At 37.6% G+C, this 17,573-nt stretch overlaps 1 protein-coding gene across 3 annotated transcripts in view; it reads left to right on the top strand.

The window, feature by feature from the left end:
• The window catches only part of CAV1 (caveolin 1), a 31,440-nt gene extending 17,393 nt beyond the window's left edge, over positions 1-14,047 (top strand). For all 3 annotated transcript variants that reach the window (XM_011372393.1, XM_011372394.2, XM_011372395.2), the window contains exon 3: positions 11,825-14,047. In XM_011372393.1, the coding sequence (XP_011370695.1) occupies positions 11,825-12,166 (342 nt within the window). In that variant the 3' untranslated portion in view covers positions 12,167-14,047. The remainder of the gene's footprint in view (positions 1-11,824) is intronic.
• Positions 14,048-17,573: the final 3,526 nt, after the last annotated feature.

The raw sequence follows: 17,573 nt of genomic DNA, 5'->3' as shown, positions 1-17,573 counted from the left end.
TCTCATTGTATTATATTTGAGTTTCTATAACAGCAGTTTTCAACCGAGGATAACTTCCCCTCTCCCTAAGGAACGTTCGGCAATGTCTGGACATAATTTAGAAGGTGCTGCTGGCATCTGGTGAGTAGAGAAACGGGATGCTACAGTGCACAGGACAGTACCCCCACAGTGACCCTAACAACAAAATGCCAATAGTGCCCAGATGAGGAACCCTGTGGTAGGGGTGGGGGCCGTGTCTTGAGAGACACATAATGGGCAATGATTATCCTTGCTTAGACCTTACAAGAACCCTGGTGTAGATCCTTTTCCTCACTTGCCAAGCAACGTTCAAACCTGCAGAGATTTATTTCATTCATTTTCTATCTGTTTAATAAACAGAGTCAAAGCACTGGAAGGAAAAATATTCTAGCAGTGAGGTAAGACGAAAGCTATTAGTAACCCTAGTGCGACTTAACTGAATGGTAGGAAACAACTTCTGCCATCAGGAAGTGAACTTGGGAAACTGAAAAGAAGTTAACAGTGTTTAAAAGTGTTGGTTTAAACAAATGTCTGTGTGGACCAATGGATAGCCTGCAAATGGTGAAGACGTTTTGTTTCTTGTGTCTCTGATAGAATGGAAAAAGCTTTTATTTTCTTGAGTGCAGTAATCATTCATATTTGTCCCATGACACACCTAGAAGTTTAAAGAATAACAAACTCCCAACTGTAAACACAGAATTTTGTGAGCGAGTAAGGCCTCTCGATGAATCTTTATAATTGTATATTTGGATAAAATAAGGTTTCCATGCATTAAACACTGCAGAACTTTTCTATTTGGGAAGAGAACTCTCAACACTTGGAAAGGCTGTAGTTATTTTTCCTCAAGGATGGCAACATAAGTGCCCCCAAACACTGCTCCTCCCTGTTCAAGTTCAATGCTCCTGTTGCTAGCCCTTGTGTGGCCTATTTTTACACTTTTCACTATTTCATATCACTTATTTGATATCACTCAATGTCAAGAAGTGCTACCAAATTGATACCAGAAGCCTGAAGATCTGAAAAAAGTATCAAAAGATATGCAGCCTGCTTTGTACTGAGCCATCTTCATCTAGGTGCTTTTTGTAATAATGAAAATGTGATGCCATGTGGACAAGAGAGATGGTTCCAGGTTCTTAAAGAAGGCTCATGGCCAGCTAGTCTCACGTACACCAAATGTGCTTTTATGTTCCCATCCAAGAGCCCCATAAGAAAATGTGGGCAGCCTACTCAAGGAGGTGTGAAAATGCTCTGGAACCCTGCTATCATTTCATTCATCAGGATAGTTTCTAGCGATTTCAAAGGGATGTATACATATTCATTTCCTAGGACTGCGTTAAAAAGGTTCACAAACCAAGTGGCTTAAAGTGATAGAAATTTATAGTCTCACAGTTCTGGAGGCTAGAAATTCAAAATCGATGTGTCAGCAGGGCCATGCTTCCTCGGAAGCCTGCAGGGGAACCCTTCCTTGTCTCTACCTCGTTCCTGGGGCTCTGCAGTAATCTTTGGCATGCCTTGGCTTGCAGTGGCACAACTCTAGTCACACGGCCCTCCCCCTTTGTGCCTTCACATTTCCATCTTCTCGTAAAGACTCCTGACACATTGGATAAGGGGCCAACCTTGCTCCAGTATGACCTCATCCTAATCACATCTGTAAGACCAGTTCCAGAAAAGGTCACATTCTAAGATGCAGGGGATTAGGCCTTCAATATATCTTTTGAAGGGAGATTCAATTCAATGCATAACAGGAGGTAAACTAGGAATGTATATCTTTACTGTCAAAATAGGAAAATTTAGCTTAAATTTTCGAAGTATAAAACAAACCCTAGGATAATTGATACTCTTTTCTAAGAAGAACAAAAGAAGGAGAAACCTGTTGGTTACCTTCAAATGAAAGAAAAGAAAAAATAAAGCAAAAGAGAATTAATCCAAAGTAAAGAGAGTTCCATCAAGTTGGTGTTAGTGCCACTTTCTGGCATATCCAGGTGCTCAGTCAGCTGAGGCATCTTCTCCCCAGGGCATACTTGGTCACTGTGTGCCTCATGTTTGTAATAAACTCCTGAAGGCTGACGCACTTGCTAGAGATGAGCTAATCCTGCTAGCTCGCTTAATGGCAAAATGCAAAAAAAGCAGCGACCTGAATGGTTTCAAGAATGCCAAGAGCTTCTCCTTTTCCAAAACATCTCCTCTGTCCTCCTGACACTGTTACTGAAATCTCTGACATTTTCTCACTGTTCTATAAGTATTATTATACCTGCATTTTACAGATTGGAAACAAAGGCACAGAGAAGTTCAGTGGCATATGTGGGATAATACAGCAAAGCTGGGATTCAAACCCAGTCACCAACCAGGTCACCATATTGCTTTCAACCAGGTCACTATATTGCTTTCCAAAAGTAGAGGGCAAAACAGTAACTAACTTATTATCATGCCCATCAGGTCCTCTCATCCAGCAGAGAATGATACTTATGGCAGCTTTTGTTTCTCAAAGTGCCCTCCCCAGACCACTTGCATCAAAATGGGGGGAGAAGGTACAGATACCTGGATGCTACCCTCAGAACATGATACAGAACCTCAGGAATCTTCATTTTAACAAACATCCCCAGAAAATTCTTCAGTTTATTAATGTTTGAGAACCACTGGCCCTAAAGGAATGGAATAAGGAAAAGTAACAGTTTTATGATAAACCAGGAAAAGCCAGGGAGAGATGAGAAAGCAGTGGGGACCCCGGTCAGTCAAATGACCCAGGGTTCCTGGCCAGAGAGAAGCTCGGTTGCCGGAGAGTGAGAATAACATTGAACATAGTCTGACAGCGGAAGAAGGCCAGCTGCATCCTCTTACTTGTATCACACACCCTTTCCTGATGGAAATGGTTATTTGCTGTCAGGGGAAGCATTATCTACTAGTTTGGATGGAAAGTTTGGGTGCAGGCAAGGGAGAGCAACCAGTGCATGTGGATTCAGAAATCCCTATGTGACTGTTTGAGCAGGTTTGAATAAACAGAATGGACTTTGGTGTGGGGTTAAAGAGGGTGGTGTGATGGCAGGAGAAACTGAACGAAGAACCAAGAGACTTAAATCCTGGTTTGGTCCAATCGCTGATTATAATCTCCCAGAAGCTCAGTCTCCTCGTCTATAAAATGGAGGAAATAACATCTGCCTTGTAGGTCTTCATATACAGGATGTAATGTGACCCCTTAAGGTATATAGTGCCCATAATATAAATTATTGCTATTCCAAGTCCTCTGTGAAAAGTCTGCCTCAGAATCTATCTGCCCCCTCAACACCTGAATCCATTAATGATGCATAAAAAACAATTGGCAAAGATGCTCTGCCTTGCTCTGTGCATCCACCTGCACTCCTACCAAGAAAGAAAATAGTCACCTAAATTCATTCTAAAGTACAAATTACTTGTAGGCCTCCTTTCCTGCAGTGGGGACATACATACACACGTGCATGCATGTGTGCATGCACACACACACACACACAATGAGAAAAGTGTCGACTAGAGGCACCAAAGAACAAATTTACTCTCTTGACCCTACCCTTTCCCGCTGGGGCACTTTGCCGCTGGTCCCCTGCAGGACAGGGCCAGGCTGCTCCTCTGCTTCCACCCCTGCTTCCTCTTGGAGGCTCCTCCTCATTCTCCAGTGTGTGCCCCCTGCTCTGGGGCCAGGTCTACACAACTGTAGTTATTCAGATCATTGGGGCAAAACCTAACCAAGCAAAACATGCTTTAATCAGTATTTTCTAAGTCATTTTTCCTTAAAGGTGAAGACTTCTGATTTGAATATCTCCTTCTGTGGGCTCTCTGCATTGCTGAAATCACCCCAATGATAACCAACCCTCCACTTCATTTTGGTCAGAATGGTCATGGTATTATAGAGTTATGGTGAATAAGAAGATCATTTTAAACAAAATGAGATAAGAAAAAATTAATTAATTAAAATATACTTGTGATACTAGGCAAAGAATTCATAGAAGATAATATGATGATTAGTGAAATGTTATATATGCCTACATCCTTTCAGTGGATACTTATAGCTCCTTTAAAGTATTATTCATATTGAAGAAATATTTTTTGCTAATTAATGTGTGCCTAGTACTACTAGGTATTGTGGAGGATACCAAGATGGGTGCAAGAAGCACAGACCTGCCCTAAACTCTGGTTTGGTCCTGTCATTTATTAGTTAAGTGACTTTTCCTTAGTGAGAAAATAGAAGACTATTTTCCATTCTTATTACAAAGATAACCTAGAACTTCACGACTTTGTGAAAAGAAAGAGATGAGTGAAATAGGGCCCTATAAATGTAAAATATTATTATTCTGAGGCCTCCATATTGTCTGGAAAGCAACAAGTCCAAAGGGACAGGCTCAAAGGTTCTATCTGGAGGCCCAGGCCAGGAACTGCAGATCCCCTGCATACACCCCCACCCCCCCACACACACCCCAACCCTCTTGCTCACAGAGGTAGGTAAATATCCATTTTTTACCCCCTCCAGATTAAAACCCTGATTAACAGTGTCCCCCTTCCTTCCTCCCCAAGGGACAATCCTATGTTCTTGCGCATGGTAAGTTGCCTAGTACCTACCACTTCGAGGCAGCCCAAACATGTCAGTATCTCCGCCCTAGTTTACATGTTTCCTAGGGCTGCGTGTGGATCCTCTGGGAATCTAAGTAATTGCAGACATTACAACACAATCCAGGTCACTTCTTTTCTGTCAGGGCTGTAACAACACTGCAGCCTTTTCCCCTATTGGTGCCAGTTTGGCCCAGTAAACACGTGGGTATTTGCCCTTGCCCTTGACAAAACACATGGGCATTAGAGCAAAGTTTCTGTGTTCTGGTAACATTTCACTGTGCTAGTTCTCTACACTCATACACTCACACACAACATTTAATCCATTGACTTCAAAGGCCGCTCAACATGTTGGGAAGATGAGTGAGAACAGTGAAGGGAATTTGAAATTAGTCTAAACCCTCTTTCTGTCCCACTGGGTTTGGTGCATACATTAGGATTTTAGAAGTGCATATTTCATTTCTTAAAACTTGCATTTGTTTAAACTGGGTTTAGAATCATGAAAATAAATCAGGATTTCTATTGCCAGTTTCTGTGTTTTTCATAATAAACAATACTCATTCACCCTTGTCCAGTAATACATATTTATAGGCTTAAATTAGGAAAAGCTTTGCAAAGAGATTTCCATTCATTATCCACCAACTTCCAGATGTCATCCAGCACATGAGGCGTTCCCAGAAAGAAGCAGGAAGTGAAACAGGGCTTCAAGGCATGGAGGGAAAAGAGAGGCATAGACAAAAAGGAGCTGTCATTAAATCCAAATGGAGCATGGCATCCCCTGGTCTTTTGCTTGAGAAAAAAAAGAGAAATCTTGTTTAAACTACAGATTCCCCAAGCCCCACCTCAGAGAGTCTGATCTGAATCTGAAATGGAGCCTGAGCATCTGCATTCTAGCAAGCACTCCATGCCCACTCCCACAGTTGAATTCGTTGTCACACTGCCCCTACAGAGAACCCCTGAGAACTGAGGACCCCTGTGTTAGTGCATTATAATCAAGAGTCCAGATTCAGTGACAGGTTTTTTAGATGGAGCTGGGTCTTAGTCTTTGCTGCATATCTCGTTATAAAACCAAGTTGCTTTACATATATGAGCCGATTGTACTATCCATACCCTAAAACTTTTCTAAAGTTTTATTTAACATGAATTGTAGAAAGTTGAATAGGTTGTATTTTCTTCTCAAACATTTCTGGACTTTGCCTAGAATCAAATAACTGGGTATTTATATATACATTTCTATAAACATGGAAACTGAATTAACTAGTAGAAGAGAACAATAAAATAGAAAATAAGAAATGATAATCAAAATGAAGGTGGTTGTTTTGTAATTGTATTAGTTTCCTATAGCTGCATAACGAATTAACCCAAAATTTCGTGGCTTGAAAGAACAAACATTTATCATGTTACAGTGTGTCAGGAATTTAGGTATGACTTAGCTGAGTGGTTCTGACTCAGGGCCTCTCAGAAGCTGCAATCCAGCTGTCAGTACTGGAGACATCTCAAGAGCTAACTGGGAGAGACCCACTTACAAGCTCACACACATGGCCAATGGCAAGTTTCAGTTCTTCCCAGACTGTTGGACAGAGGACCTCAGTTTCTCATGGTTGTTGGCCAGATTCCTCCTTCAGTTTCTCCACAAGACAACTCACAACGTGGCAGCTGGCTTCCAGTAAAGCAAGTAAGAAGAGAGCCAAAAAAGGAAGCAAGATGGATGGTCTTTTATAACCTGATCTTGGTTGGAAGTAACGCCGCATCACTTTTGTCATGTTTTATTTAAAAGCAAATCACTAAGTCCAGCCCACACTCAAGGGGAGAGCATTAAACAGGGCAGGTATACCAGCAAGTAGGGGAGGGGAGAATCATGGGGAGCCATCATAGGTGTTATCTACATAGAATACATTCATGCGTTTCTTTCATGATCAATTTATAATCCTATTTATTTTTTTTATTTTTTTATTTTTTGCTAAAACTAAATGTTAATGTAAAGCAAATATTTTCTGATACGGGTTAGGCAGCATATTCTGGAATAAAATCCAATAGTATTGGGAAGTTACATTGAAGTTAGACATTGAACTCAGGTTTCTAAATAAGGAAATATACACCTACTATGTCAACCAACAGGAAAGTGTTTAGTTACTTTATCACTTAGGAATGTTTTCTGCTACAGGTAACTAAAAATCTGAAGTAAAGTCTAGAGATGGACAGCTACTAGCATTGTTTTTACAGCCTGATAATGGCAAAAGCAGCATCTTCTATTTTCTTGGCCTTTTAATCATGCATATCATTTCATGGTCACAAGATGACTTCTCTACATTAAGGCTACATATCATATCCTAAGTAGGATGAAAGGGGAAAAGGACAGCATCATATATCTCTGTCTTTTTTTATAAGGAAGATAAAGCTTTCCTTAAAGCCACGTCCAGTAGATTTCCACTTAGATCTCATTGGTCAGACGGAGTCATGTGTCTACCATAAACCAATCACTCATCAAGTAGACTAACATTACCACAGCAATCTAAACAAACCATAATTTATCTCTGAGATCAAAGAATTATTACTATTATCTGGATAATGAAGATTCTGCAGGCAGAGATGTAGGACTGTGGATATTGAGCAGGCAACACATGAGTTTGCTATAAACATCTGTGTTGTTATTTATGTGTTCTATGTATCTAATACAAGCACAATTTCCACTTACGAATCTAAAAAGATATTTTCCCACAGAAACAGAATATGCAAGCATCATTGCTTATAAAATCTTAAATGTACTTAAAGTTTCCTTCTTAAAAATTTCTTATTCAGAAATAGAAAGTCCAGATTTTGAGACAAAAAATGACCCCGTATTTTTTTAATCCTGTGTACATATAAAATGTTTTTAAAATATCGCCATAAGATATATTTAATAAGATGTAATCTTCTGAGATTTACTGCATTAGCCCAGTATTATCAAAACGAAAGACAGATTGCTTTTCCTGACATCTGCTAGATTTTTGTTGACTTATGTTTCCGAAACTGTAGCCTCATAAGTCAATGTTGCACAAAGGTATTTAATGTCATTTATAACAATCTAGTAATATAAACTGTTGACTCCTTTTAAAGCATCTATTAAGACACAGAAAAATCACTGAAGCACATTTATGCCTTTGATCTTGAGGTCTGCATAATGGTTCTTGTCATAAGGACAACTTGTTCTGTAAATTACAGAACAGAAAATCAGTTCTTGGAGCAGCAGCTCAATCTCACCTACATCTCTTGTTTCTGTTTATTTTTGTTTTTAAAGCAAATCTCTAATTCCTGTTCTGCTCCAAATCTAAATGAGTAGGTAAAGTTCTGCTCCAGTCAAAGCCTGCCCTCCTGTGAGGGATAAGAAGAGTGAATCCCTGAGGAAATGGAATTCCAGAGTGGTAGTTTTGATGAGGGCTAAATCAAACTGATGATGCATGGGGATAATGAGTACAATGGGGATTGTCAAAGAGAGATATCAACATTTATTGAACAGCAGACCTGCAAGACCTCTTGAGAGCAAGATACTATTCAAGTTCAGACACAAGCCTAGCTGCCTTTTGCATTGGCTATGGAATGCAGCAGCCAGAATGAAGATGTGTGGTGGTAGCAGAAGAGGTAGTGGAAGAGGCGAGAATGGCTCCTAAGCCTAAATTCCAATCCTGCAACTGCCATTAAATGGGAAGATATTCTTGACTCAGTCATCTGACAGCTGTGGCCATCAATTTCTCTATCTCCAGTGGGGCTTCATTTCCTTGAGGATCCTTTTAGCTTTAAATATCTACGAATATGCCGAAGCAACTGTGTTTTGATTGATGTAGAATTTTGAGTTGCCCTTCAATGGAATGACTGATGACTAGCAGAACTTCTTTGGATTCAGTACATTATGAATATATGTCAAAAGGTGCAATGAGGATATTTTATTTAACAATTTCCTCCAGTTTTCTTCACCCTGGATAGATTTACAGAAATGTCTGTGTTCATGCTGTGAAAAGGACATTTCTCCTAACGTCACACAGAGATACTGTTCAAGTCAATGTCTTAGAAGACAATGAGAGACTTACAGGAGGCCTAGAGTTATGAACAGGCTAGGTGGAGGGATGTGGGGAGAGAGATGTAAGGGAAAATTTCCTAGGGAAATAGTGTGGAGCACATGGCTGGACATAGGCCTGGGAATCAGGAAGTTAGAGTTCTAATTTCAGATTTTCTACTGATTCACTTGGGACCTTGAGAATGTCTGGCCCATTTAAATTGTTCTGTGCCTCAGTTTCCTTATCTGTCAGTTAGAGTGAGAGTTTTGGGCTGGGTGCCCAGACTTGAGAGAACACTCTGTGCAGGGCCATGAAAATACAACCAGCCCCTAAAATGGAAAGCATCCTCGTTACTAAGTGTCCTAACTTAAAATGGAACTGTTAACAAGAGTAATTTTCTTAATAATCAAAATGTGAATGTTTTAGAAAGCGCATCTATCTGGGTGAAAATTAAGCAAGTAAGACTACTATAAAGGCTTGTCACCCTGGGAATACATAAGTAAAAATAGATCAAATTTGAAGTAGGACAAATTCCAGCTTTGCTTCTTAGCATTTGTATAACCTTGAGTGATTTCTTAACCTACCACATTACCCTCAGCTGCAAAATGGGAGTAATGGGATTTATCTCAGAGGGTTGTGGTAGATGATTACAAATGGAAGTTAGTTCTTTTGGTGGGGTTGAATTCACAGCCACTATATACTTTGCAGCTGGTAGTTCCTCTTATTACAATTGTCTATTAAAAATTTTAGTCACTCAGAGCAAGAAATTTTTTAATGCTTCTACCTACTGAGCATTTACTGTATTGCAGTGTTCTATCTCCATGCTAACGACTTTACATACATTATTTCATGTACTCTTCACCAAAATCTATTACTATTCCTGTTGTAGAAATGGAAGTAGGGAGAAACTAAGCTTTATTTCTGGCTCCATTGTGTTTCCTTAACCCTCCCTTGTTTTCTTCTTCTCAGCTGTACTTTTAGTATTTGTTAGGCCTCCTTAAATTTTCAAAACTAGAGCAACAACTAACTGATTGAATATACTAAGGACAAATCATGCTCACTGGCAGTTTCTGGAAAGCACTGAAAAATCAGCTACCCTGAAATTTTCTAAGCAACTAAAGCTTAAGAATTTTATACACATTCATTGATTAAAATCCTTTATATTTAAGTTTATAAAAATAAAGTTATCAATAAATCTTACACACATGCATATATTCATAGATATTCACTAATAGCCAATTGTGTATATGATGTACATGACCTCATAACACTGTCCTCAAACACCATGCTATAGGAATTTCTAATTATCAGTAAGGTCAAATTCAGCAAACTCTTTTTTGTTAATGTGCCTTTTAATTGTGAAATGTTATAACTGCCTTAGAGAAAATTTTTAAAGTATTTCTTAAAGCAATGTGATATTGAATAGTCTGTATCTTTCAGACAAGATTTGAAATTTGAATCCACCTCTTATCTACCTGGACAATTTATTAACATTTTGAACCTCACATTTTTTTCTATAAGATGAGAATAATATATTACCAAGTTACTGTGAGTTAAATGAGAACAGTGCATGATCATAATAGCCAGTCAACAAATATCAGTAACTATCTCTTCCGTTGGAAAAGTTTCTCAAGGCAGATATGTTTAAAGTCCATTCTGTAAAAAAGTAGGAATCTCCTGATCCAGTAAAGTGCTTCCCAACTTCCTTTGAAGATAGACTCTTTATTCTCAAATGAAAGTAATGGACCCTCTCCCATTGTACACTCAAAACATAGGTACCTATTTCAAAGCATTCATGGGCCACCATTGCCGATCCTTTGACTCAAATTAAGAATGCCTGCTCTAGTGTATTAATTTTGACTTCACCAAAGCTCCTGAGAATTAATTGTTTCACCAAATCCTCTTACAGAACAAAATCATCTTTAAAAAATAAAATTGTTTGAGTATCTTAGATTTGAATGAAGAAAAATAGCTTTGGGAAAATGCAGTGTTAGAACAAAACCCCATAATAGACAAGTAAATTGCACAGAAACTTCATTAAAGAATTGATCTGACTTGCCATATGTTTCGTACAACCTTTTAAAACACACAAGTTAATGTTTATTTCTGAATCTAGATCTAAAGGAGCAAAGAAAAAATTAGAAGGACAATAAATCTATCTAATTCATTTACATAATTGTGGACATACCATTTTTACATATTACATTATTAGGACATTGAACACTAGATCAAGAAACAGAATGTCCTAGAAAATAAACTTTAACTATTGGTAAGCATCATATACTTTTTCCAAGAGTTTTATTGTGTTGAATCCAAGGTGGCTCTTTAGCAATGAGAGGCTCCATGGATTCACCCAAGTTTTCATTCCCTAATCCTGAGCTGGGCTGTATCACGGCTTGCAGGCATCAACTTATTTGGATTTCAAACTACATTAGATCCCTTCGTATATCTGCCAATGCCAAGCAGCTGAGCTGGCTCTGTCCCACTCTTCTGGGAGTAATTTTTTTATCTTATGTTTTGTCTATACAAATCCTTCCAGAGGGATGAAATCTCCTGAGAATTAGTCATTTAGGTGAATGTGTACTGTGGGAAAACATGCTACTGGGAAAGGGGCCAAGTTTGCATTCTGGCCCCACCTTCATTGTATGTTTGACTTTAGCAAGTCACCTTCGCCTCTCTGAACCACCGTATCTTCTTTTGCAAGATGACAGCCTACTCACTGCATCATCCGTCCTTGTTCCTGGGGCCTTGCTCACACCATTTCCAAGGTCCCTTCTTCCTTCCTTTCCAAATCATACCCCATTTTTCAAGCCCTGCTTAAGACCCTAAAATATCCTGTGCAGACTTCTTCAGTTCTCTCAGCTCACAATGTTCTAATTTATCTAAAGGCAGGAATTTTATCATATCCATTTGGTTTCTCCTAGAGTAGTACTTTTCAACCTTTCACATGGTAAAGAAACACATGGAGAACATGTTAAAAGTTCCCCCTGGATTCCACCCCCCAGAGACGCAATAACGTGGGGCCTAAATATCTGCTTTTCCAATAAGTTCCAAGGGATGCTGATGTTGCTGGGTGCCTTCGAGCATCTCACACAGAACCTGTACATAAAAGCTAATATGTATTTATGGATGCTCAGTAGTGGTTTTTTTTTTTCTTTTCTTCTATTTGAAGCTCATATTCTGTCACTTATTCCTTTTAGATTGATTTTGAAGATGTGATTGCAGAACCAGAAGGGACACACAGTTTCGACGGCATCTGGAAGGCCAGCTTCACCACCTTCACTGTGACGAAATATTGGTTTTATCGCCTGCTGTCTGCCCTCTTTGGCATCCCAATGGCACTCATCTGGGGCATTTACTTCGCCATTGTTTCTTTCCTGCATATCTGGGTAGTTGTACCGTACATTAAGAGTTTCCTGATTGAGATTCAGTGCATCAGCCGTGTCTATTCCATCTGCATCCACACCTTCTGTGACCCACTCTTTGAGGCTACTGGCAAAATATTCAGCAATATCCGTATCAACATGCAGAAAGAAATATAAATGACATTTTAAAGATAGAAGTATATCCGATTCTTTTTTTTCTCCTTTTAATTTTCTCGGTGCCAATTTCAAGTTTTAAGTTGCTAGTACAGCAACAATATATAAGTGAATTTTCTTGGTTCAGAAAAAAAGAAATCATTCTCTCAGTTTTCAGAGCTATTATTTATCTCTTCTGAGCTATTTCATCTTTTTTTTTTTTTGGTGGTCTAAACTTTTTAAACTCATTTAAAATGTTTTCCTTACATTTTTATTTACATGTGGATCATTGTTTTATTGCCTGAGATATGACTCTATTGTTAAAAGATAATTTGAGAGAAATATGAAGAACTAAGGAAGAAAAACAAGAACCAACAACCTCAAATGCCTATTCTAAAATGATCATTTTATGATAAGGGAAGAATTCCAGGCTTAATTGTACAGGTATGTGGGCTGGTTTTAAGCAAACTCTTCCCTTACCATCTGAAGTGTTAGTGGATTGCTGCCATCCACTTTAATGATACAGTGGGATCTAGTGATCTTTATCAAATTAGAAAACATACTCTGCCTTCACATGATCCAACTAATGCCTTACCCTTCTTGAAATTTTAACCTGAGATACTTTCTGTGCCAGAATATTTCTTATATAGATAATGAGACCTCAAGTGCCTTCTTGTTCTTCACAGTTTCTTTTTCGAATAGGGTCCAACTGGTCAGCTTTCATGAGATCAGCAACCTTCCTAGAGACCAAAATTAGAAAATACATTAACGAGTTCTTCATGCTTGTTTTTGACTGTGAGATAGAGTCGGATGAAGTTCCTGTCTGCACTTGATCATGCAACATCTTTATCCATATGGAGTATGATCCACATCAGCCCCATGAAATGAAGTAAGGTGAATAAATGGGGCTGAGCCCTCTCTGGGCTGGCAGGAGTGGAAGCCAACTTTCCCTGCCTCTCATCAGCTGAATGAGGTCAGCATGTCTATTCAACTTCGTTTATTTTCAAGAATAATCACGCTTTCCTGACTCCAAACTAATCCATCATTGGGGTGGTTTAGTGGCTGAACATTGTGTTCCCTTTTCAGCTGATCAGTGGGCCTCAGGGGAAGGGCTCATAAAATGGAGGCCATTGTGTGAGACTGTCAGAGTTGTTGCAAATGTGACCCCTTTAAAGTAAAGCACTTGCAAACGTCTGTTATGCTGCGACACATGGCCCCTCCCCCTGCCAGGAGCTTTGGACCTAATCCAAGCATCATTTTGCTCAGAGAGAAGATGGGGGATGAGGCAGTAATAAAAGATTGAGTAGTTTTGCTGGAATAAATTAGAATTCTTCCGAACTCAAACTGAGGAATGTAAGTTACCTGTAAACCTGAGTCATACAGAAAGCTGCCTGGTACATCTAAAAGCTTTTTATTCCTCCTGCTCATATTAAGATTCTGTCCTTGGGGAATTTATTTTTAACCTTCAGTTGTGCTTTTACTTTTAGTTTCATACACCTGTTAGATGGACTCTGCCTGGTTTTTTTTTTTGTCCCTTTCAGTTTTCCTGACATTTTAATTACCAACATCTTACATATTTTGATTTTTTGCATTTAAAACAGACACTGGCATGAACATAGTTTTACTTTTAAACTGTGTACATAACTGAAAATGTACTATACTGCATACTTTTTTAAGTGTAAAGATATTTTTATCTTTATATAAGGAAACTCACTTGGGAAATTGCTTTGTGATTCAGTCTGTAAACTGCCTATCCCAAGACATGTCTGTTCTACTTAGATGCAGATTGAGTGTTGGTCCAAAAGATTGCTGAAATTTATATGCTTACTGATATATTTTACACTTTTTTATCCTGCATGTCTGTAAAGTTATAAATCTACACAATAAAAATGTTTAACAGTTCAACAATTGGCTTTATTATTTTTCCCCAAAACTGATGTGTATGTGTTAGTGCCTGTGTGCACGTGTGTGTATATGTATAAAGGTTAGTGTGCATGTATATAGTGTGTATACACATTTGTATGGTGTTTGTGGGGGGGTTGGTCTTCCACTTTTCAGCTATTACAAAGTCATGTAGGTAGAATATTTCTTCTAAGGCCACCATCACCCATGAGTTACTTTAGATAAAAATTATAATTAATAAGAAAGATTTGTTTAGCCATTTACCCAATGCTTTATTATATGTCATCTGATTTGAGCTCCTAACAACTTTGCGTGATGGGTATTAGTATTTCTCCTTTAGTAAATGATACATTCAGGGGATAATGCCTTGAGTTTTGCCATGTCTTAACCAGAATTTTTTAAAAGGCACACTTCAGAAACAATTTATTTGGGGGCCTTGAATAAGTTTATGATCAGAGCTTCTGTATTAGGGTTCTCCAGAGAAAGAGAACCAATAGGAAATATATATATATCATATATGAATGTGTAAGGAATAATACATGTTTAAAGAGATATTATAAGAAATTGGTTTGCCCAATTTTTGGAGACTAACGAGTCTGAAGATCTGCAGGGTGAATCAACAAGCTGGAGAGAAACACCCAGAATAATGTTTGACCAAATATCTGGGAATCCTAGTCAAGCTGACACACAAAATTAACCATTGTAGTTTCCAAACAAAATTTGGCAGGGGGATCTTCTTCTAATCTCCTTCACCCCGAAATGCCTTCCATGCAGTTTAGAGAGCCCCTCTCTTTGCTGGGCTCTCAACCAAGCACTGAGGATGCTAATTTAGTAAACCAGTCTGGTATTTGTGTTGACCCAACAAATCCATGTCTAGTAAGCGGTATGGAGATGTGCTTTTGACCATGGCAGCATGTGAGATTCTGGCCAAAGTTATGCCCTCAGTTCAAGCGGAATCAGTGAAGTGACTTTAAAGGTTTTATTATTTGAGTTTCTAAATGAATACTGATTAACCAAATCGAGATTTTATTTATTTATATTTTGGTTCAGCCACATACATGAAACAGTTCCATTTTTGTTTGCACAAATAATTACATGGTTTCAGACACCTTTTACTCCATATTGGGAATAAACAGCTTTGCACTTTACACACTTTGTAAATGTTAGCTACATAATAATATACACCAACCTAGTGGAATGGGACTCTATCTGAATAGCTGACTCATACCTTCTCTGATGCAAGTGATGATACTCTTAATGTAACACAAAAGAGTAAAAGGCATTCATATGAAAAATATTGGTTAGTAATGAGGTAATAAAAATAAATGCATTGAAATACTATTTTTGTCTAAGTTTACAGTAATCAAAAATTAAAATAATATCTAAATTGGTGAGAGTACAAAGAAGCAAGCACACTCATCATTGCTTCTGCAAGTGTAACTGGTGCAAGCCTTCTAGAGGACAATTAATATACATATGATTGATCCAACAATTTCACTTACTAAACAAAAATAACAGGAATACCAAGGTTCATCATCATGGATATTCATTATTTGATCATTAATAGTAGAAAATATTGGAAACAAAATAAATATTCAGAAATAGGGAATTGGTTAAATTATGGTATATATATTTAATAGGCTACTATTAGCTTTTAAATATTTTTATGTATTAGAATAATGACATGGAAATATGATCCTAATATAATGTTAACTTTAAAATTTAAAAATTATACATAAAATATGCTGCTACTTTTTTGTTAAAAAAAAAATGTTGGAGTGATTCAAATAAGTGCATCATTTCTTAGTGCCCATCAGGCACTTTATAGGATTATGTCATTTATACAAGATTTCAAAATGGTATTAATGCCCTCATTTTACAAATAAGATTTAATTTTAGTGAGTCACCAGTTACGCACAACTAATAAGCATCGGAGTGCTTGTTTAATCCAGGTGTATCCAATACCAAAGCACTGCTCCTTTTTCTCTATCCTCCTGCTCTGCATGGTTTCTGAGCCCTAAGCTTTCCTCCTCTTCATAAGTCTTCCTGTTCCTACTGGCTTGCAGAATCATTTCACACACCCTTAAATGCATAATAAGCAAGTAATGTGAGCAGAGTTGGAGTAAACTTTAGCAATAGTTATGTAATAGCAGTTAAAACTTATTATAACCTCTGGGTGCCAAGCATTATTCTATACACTTTAATATATTTTGTTCACTTAATCTTCCCAATAATCCTATGTGGATGTACTCTCATTATTACCTCACTGTACAGATTAGGAAATTTAGGTACAGAGAAGTCAAATAACTTGTCCAAGGTCCCATAGCCAGTAATAGACATGGAGTCTGGCTCCAGAGTCTAGGAGCTGAACCGTGGCACCAAACCACAGAGTTCCTGATAATGCCAGAAACCAGGAAGCAAGTTGTGCCTCTACCAAGAACAAGTAATGGTCAATAATATGGGATTAAAATGCAAATTAAAATGCAAATTAAAACATTTTCACCTAAATATAAAATTAAATTGTTCTCATAGATTTACACAAATCTTTGATTTAAAGATTTAAATATAAGGTTTTACAACATAAAAAGTGTTTTATAGTAGTGTATATTCAATCACAGTATAGCTTAATGACTTCCAAGACCATAAAATGACTGACAAGTTGATGTACAGACTCCAAGACAGAGGTTTCAGTGGTGGAAAGAAACACTTAAAATTGTGAAATAAGTCATAATATTTATATTTATTTGTACGAAAACTCAACAATGTAATAAAATCAGATTAGATATAGAGAACTGATAAAAAAAAACATTTTACCATTGAGATTCAGAACCCTTCTATTTTATTTCTCTAGGAATCTATTTTTTTACTTGATTTTTATATGCATTCTCAAATCTGACGATTACTTGAGCAATATTGAATTTCCCTAGGTGTTATTCATCACCCATCTTACTGGAGCCATCGATGCAAACTCTCTTCTCTTTCTACAATGCAAACAAATCTACATAGATTCGTTCCTATCTTCTCTTTCCCTACTACCAAAATGAGGAAAGATTCCCTACTCCTATCAAAAGCCATTCCTTCCATATGTGTTCTGAATCTCATTCCTTTTTATTTTTCCAAGATCTTTACTCCTTGGTTATATCCTCTTATTCCTTTCCATCAGTCTCTACCTGGATTGTTCTTATCAGAATACAAACATCATGTTTATCTATCTCATTTAAAAAAAAAAAAAACTCTCTCTCTTGATCTCAGAACATCCTCTAACCATCAGCTATTTTTCTTTTACAGTCAAACATCTCAAAAGAATTACCTACAGACATTAAACACTATCAGATTACCCTAGCTATAATTGTATTTTAGGTCAAATAGGTTTTTAAAATAATTTACTTCAGGTGTCCAGACATAGGCATAGGCATAGTCATAGGTCAATGTCATCATTAGTCTATGTGTGACTCTCTTTTATTTGATTTTATTTATTTTCTTATTTAGTTATCATTGATTAGCACTTGTGAATTGATCATCTAATCAA

This window comes from Pteropus vampyrus, unplaced genomic scaffold, assembly GCF_000151845.1.
Source record: "Pteropus vampyrus isolate Shadow unplaced genomic scaffold, Pvam_2.0 Scaffold206, whole genome shotgun sequence".
Taxonomy (NCBI): domain Eukaryota; kingdom Metazoa; phylum Chordata; class Mammalia; order Chiroptera; family Pteropodidae; genus Pteropus; species Pteropus vampyrus.
Note: the sequence above shows the minus strand (reverse complement) of the source record. Positions and strands in the feature narration are given on the sequence as shown.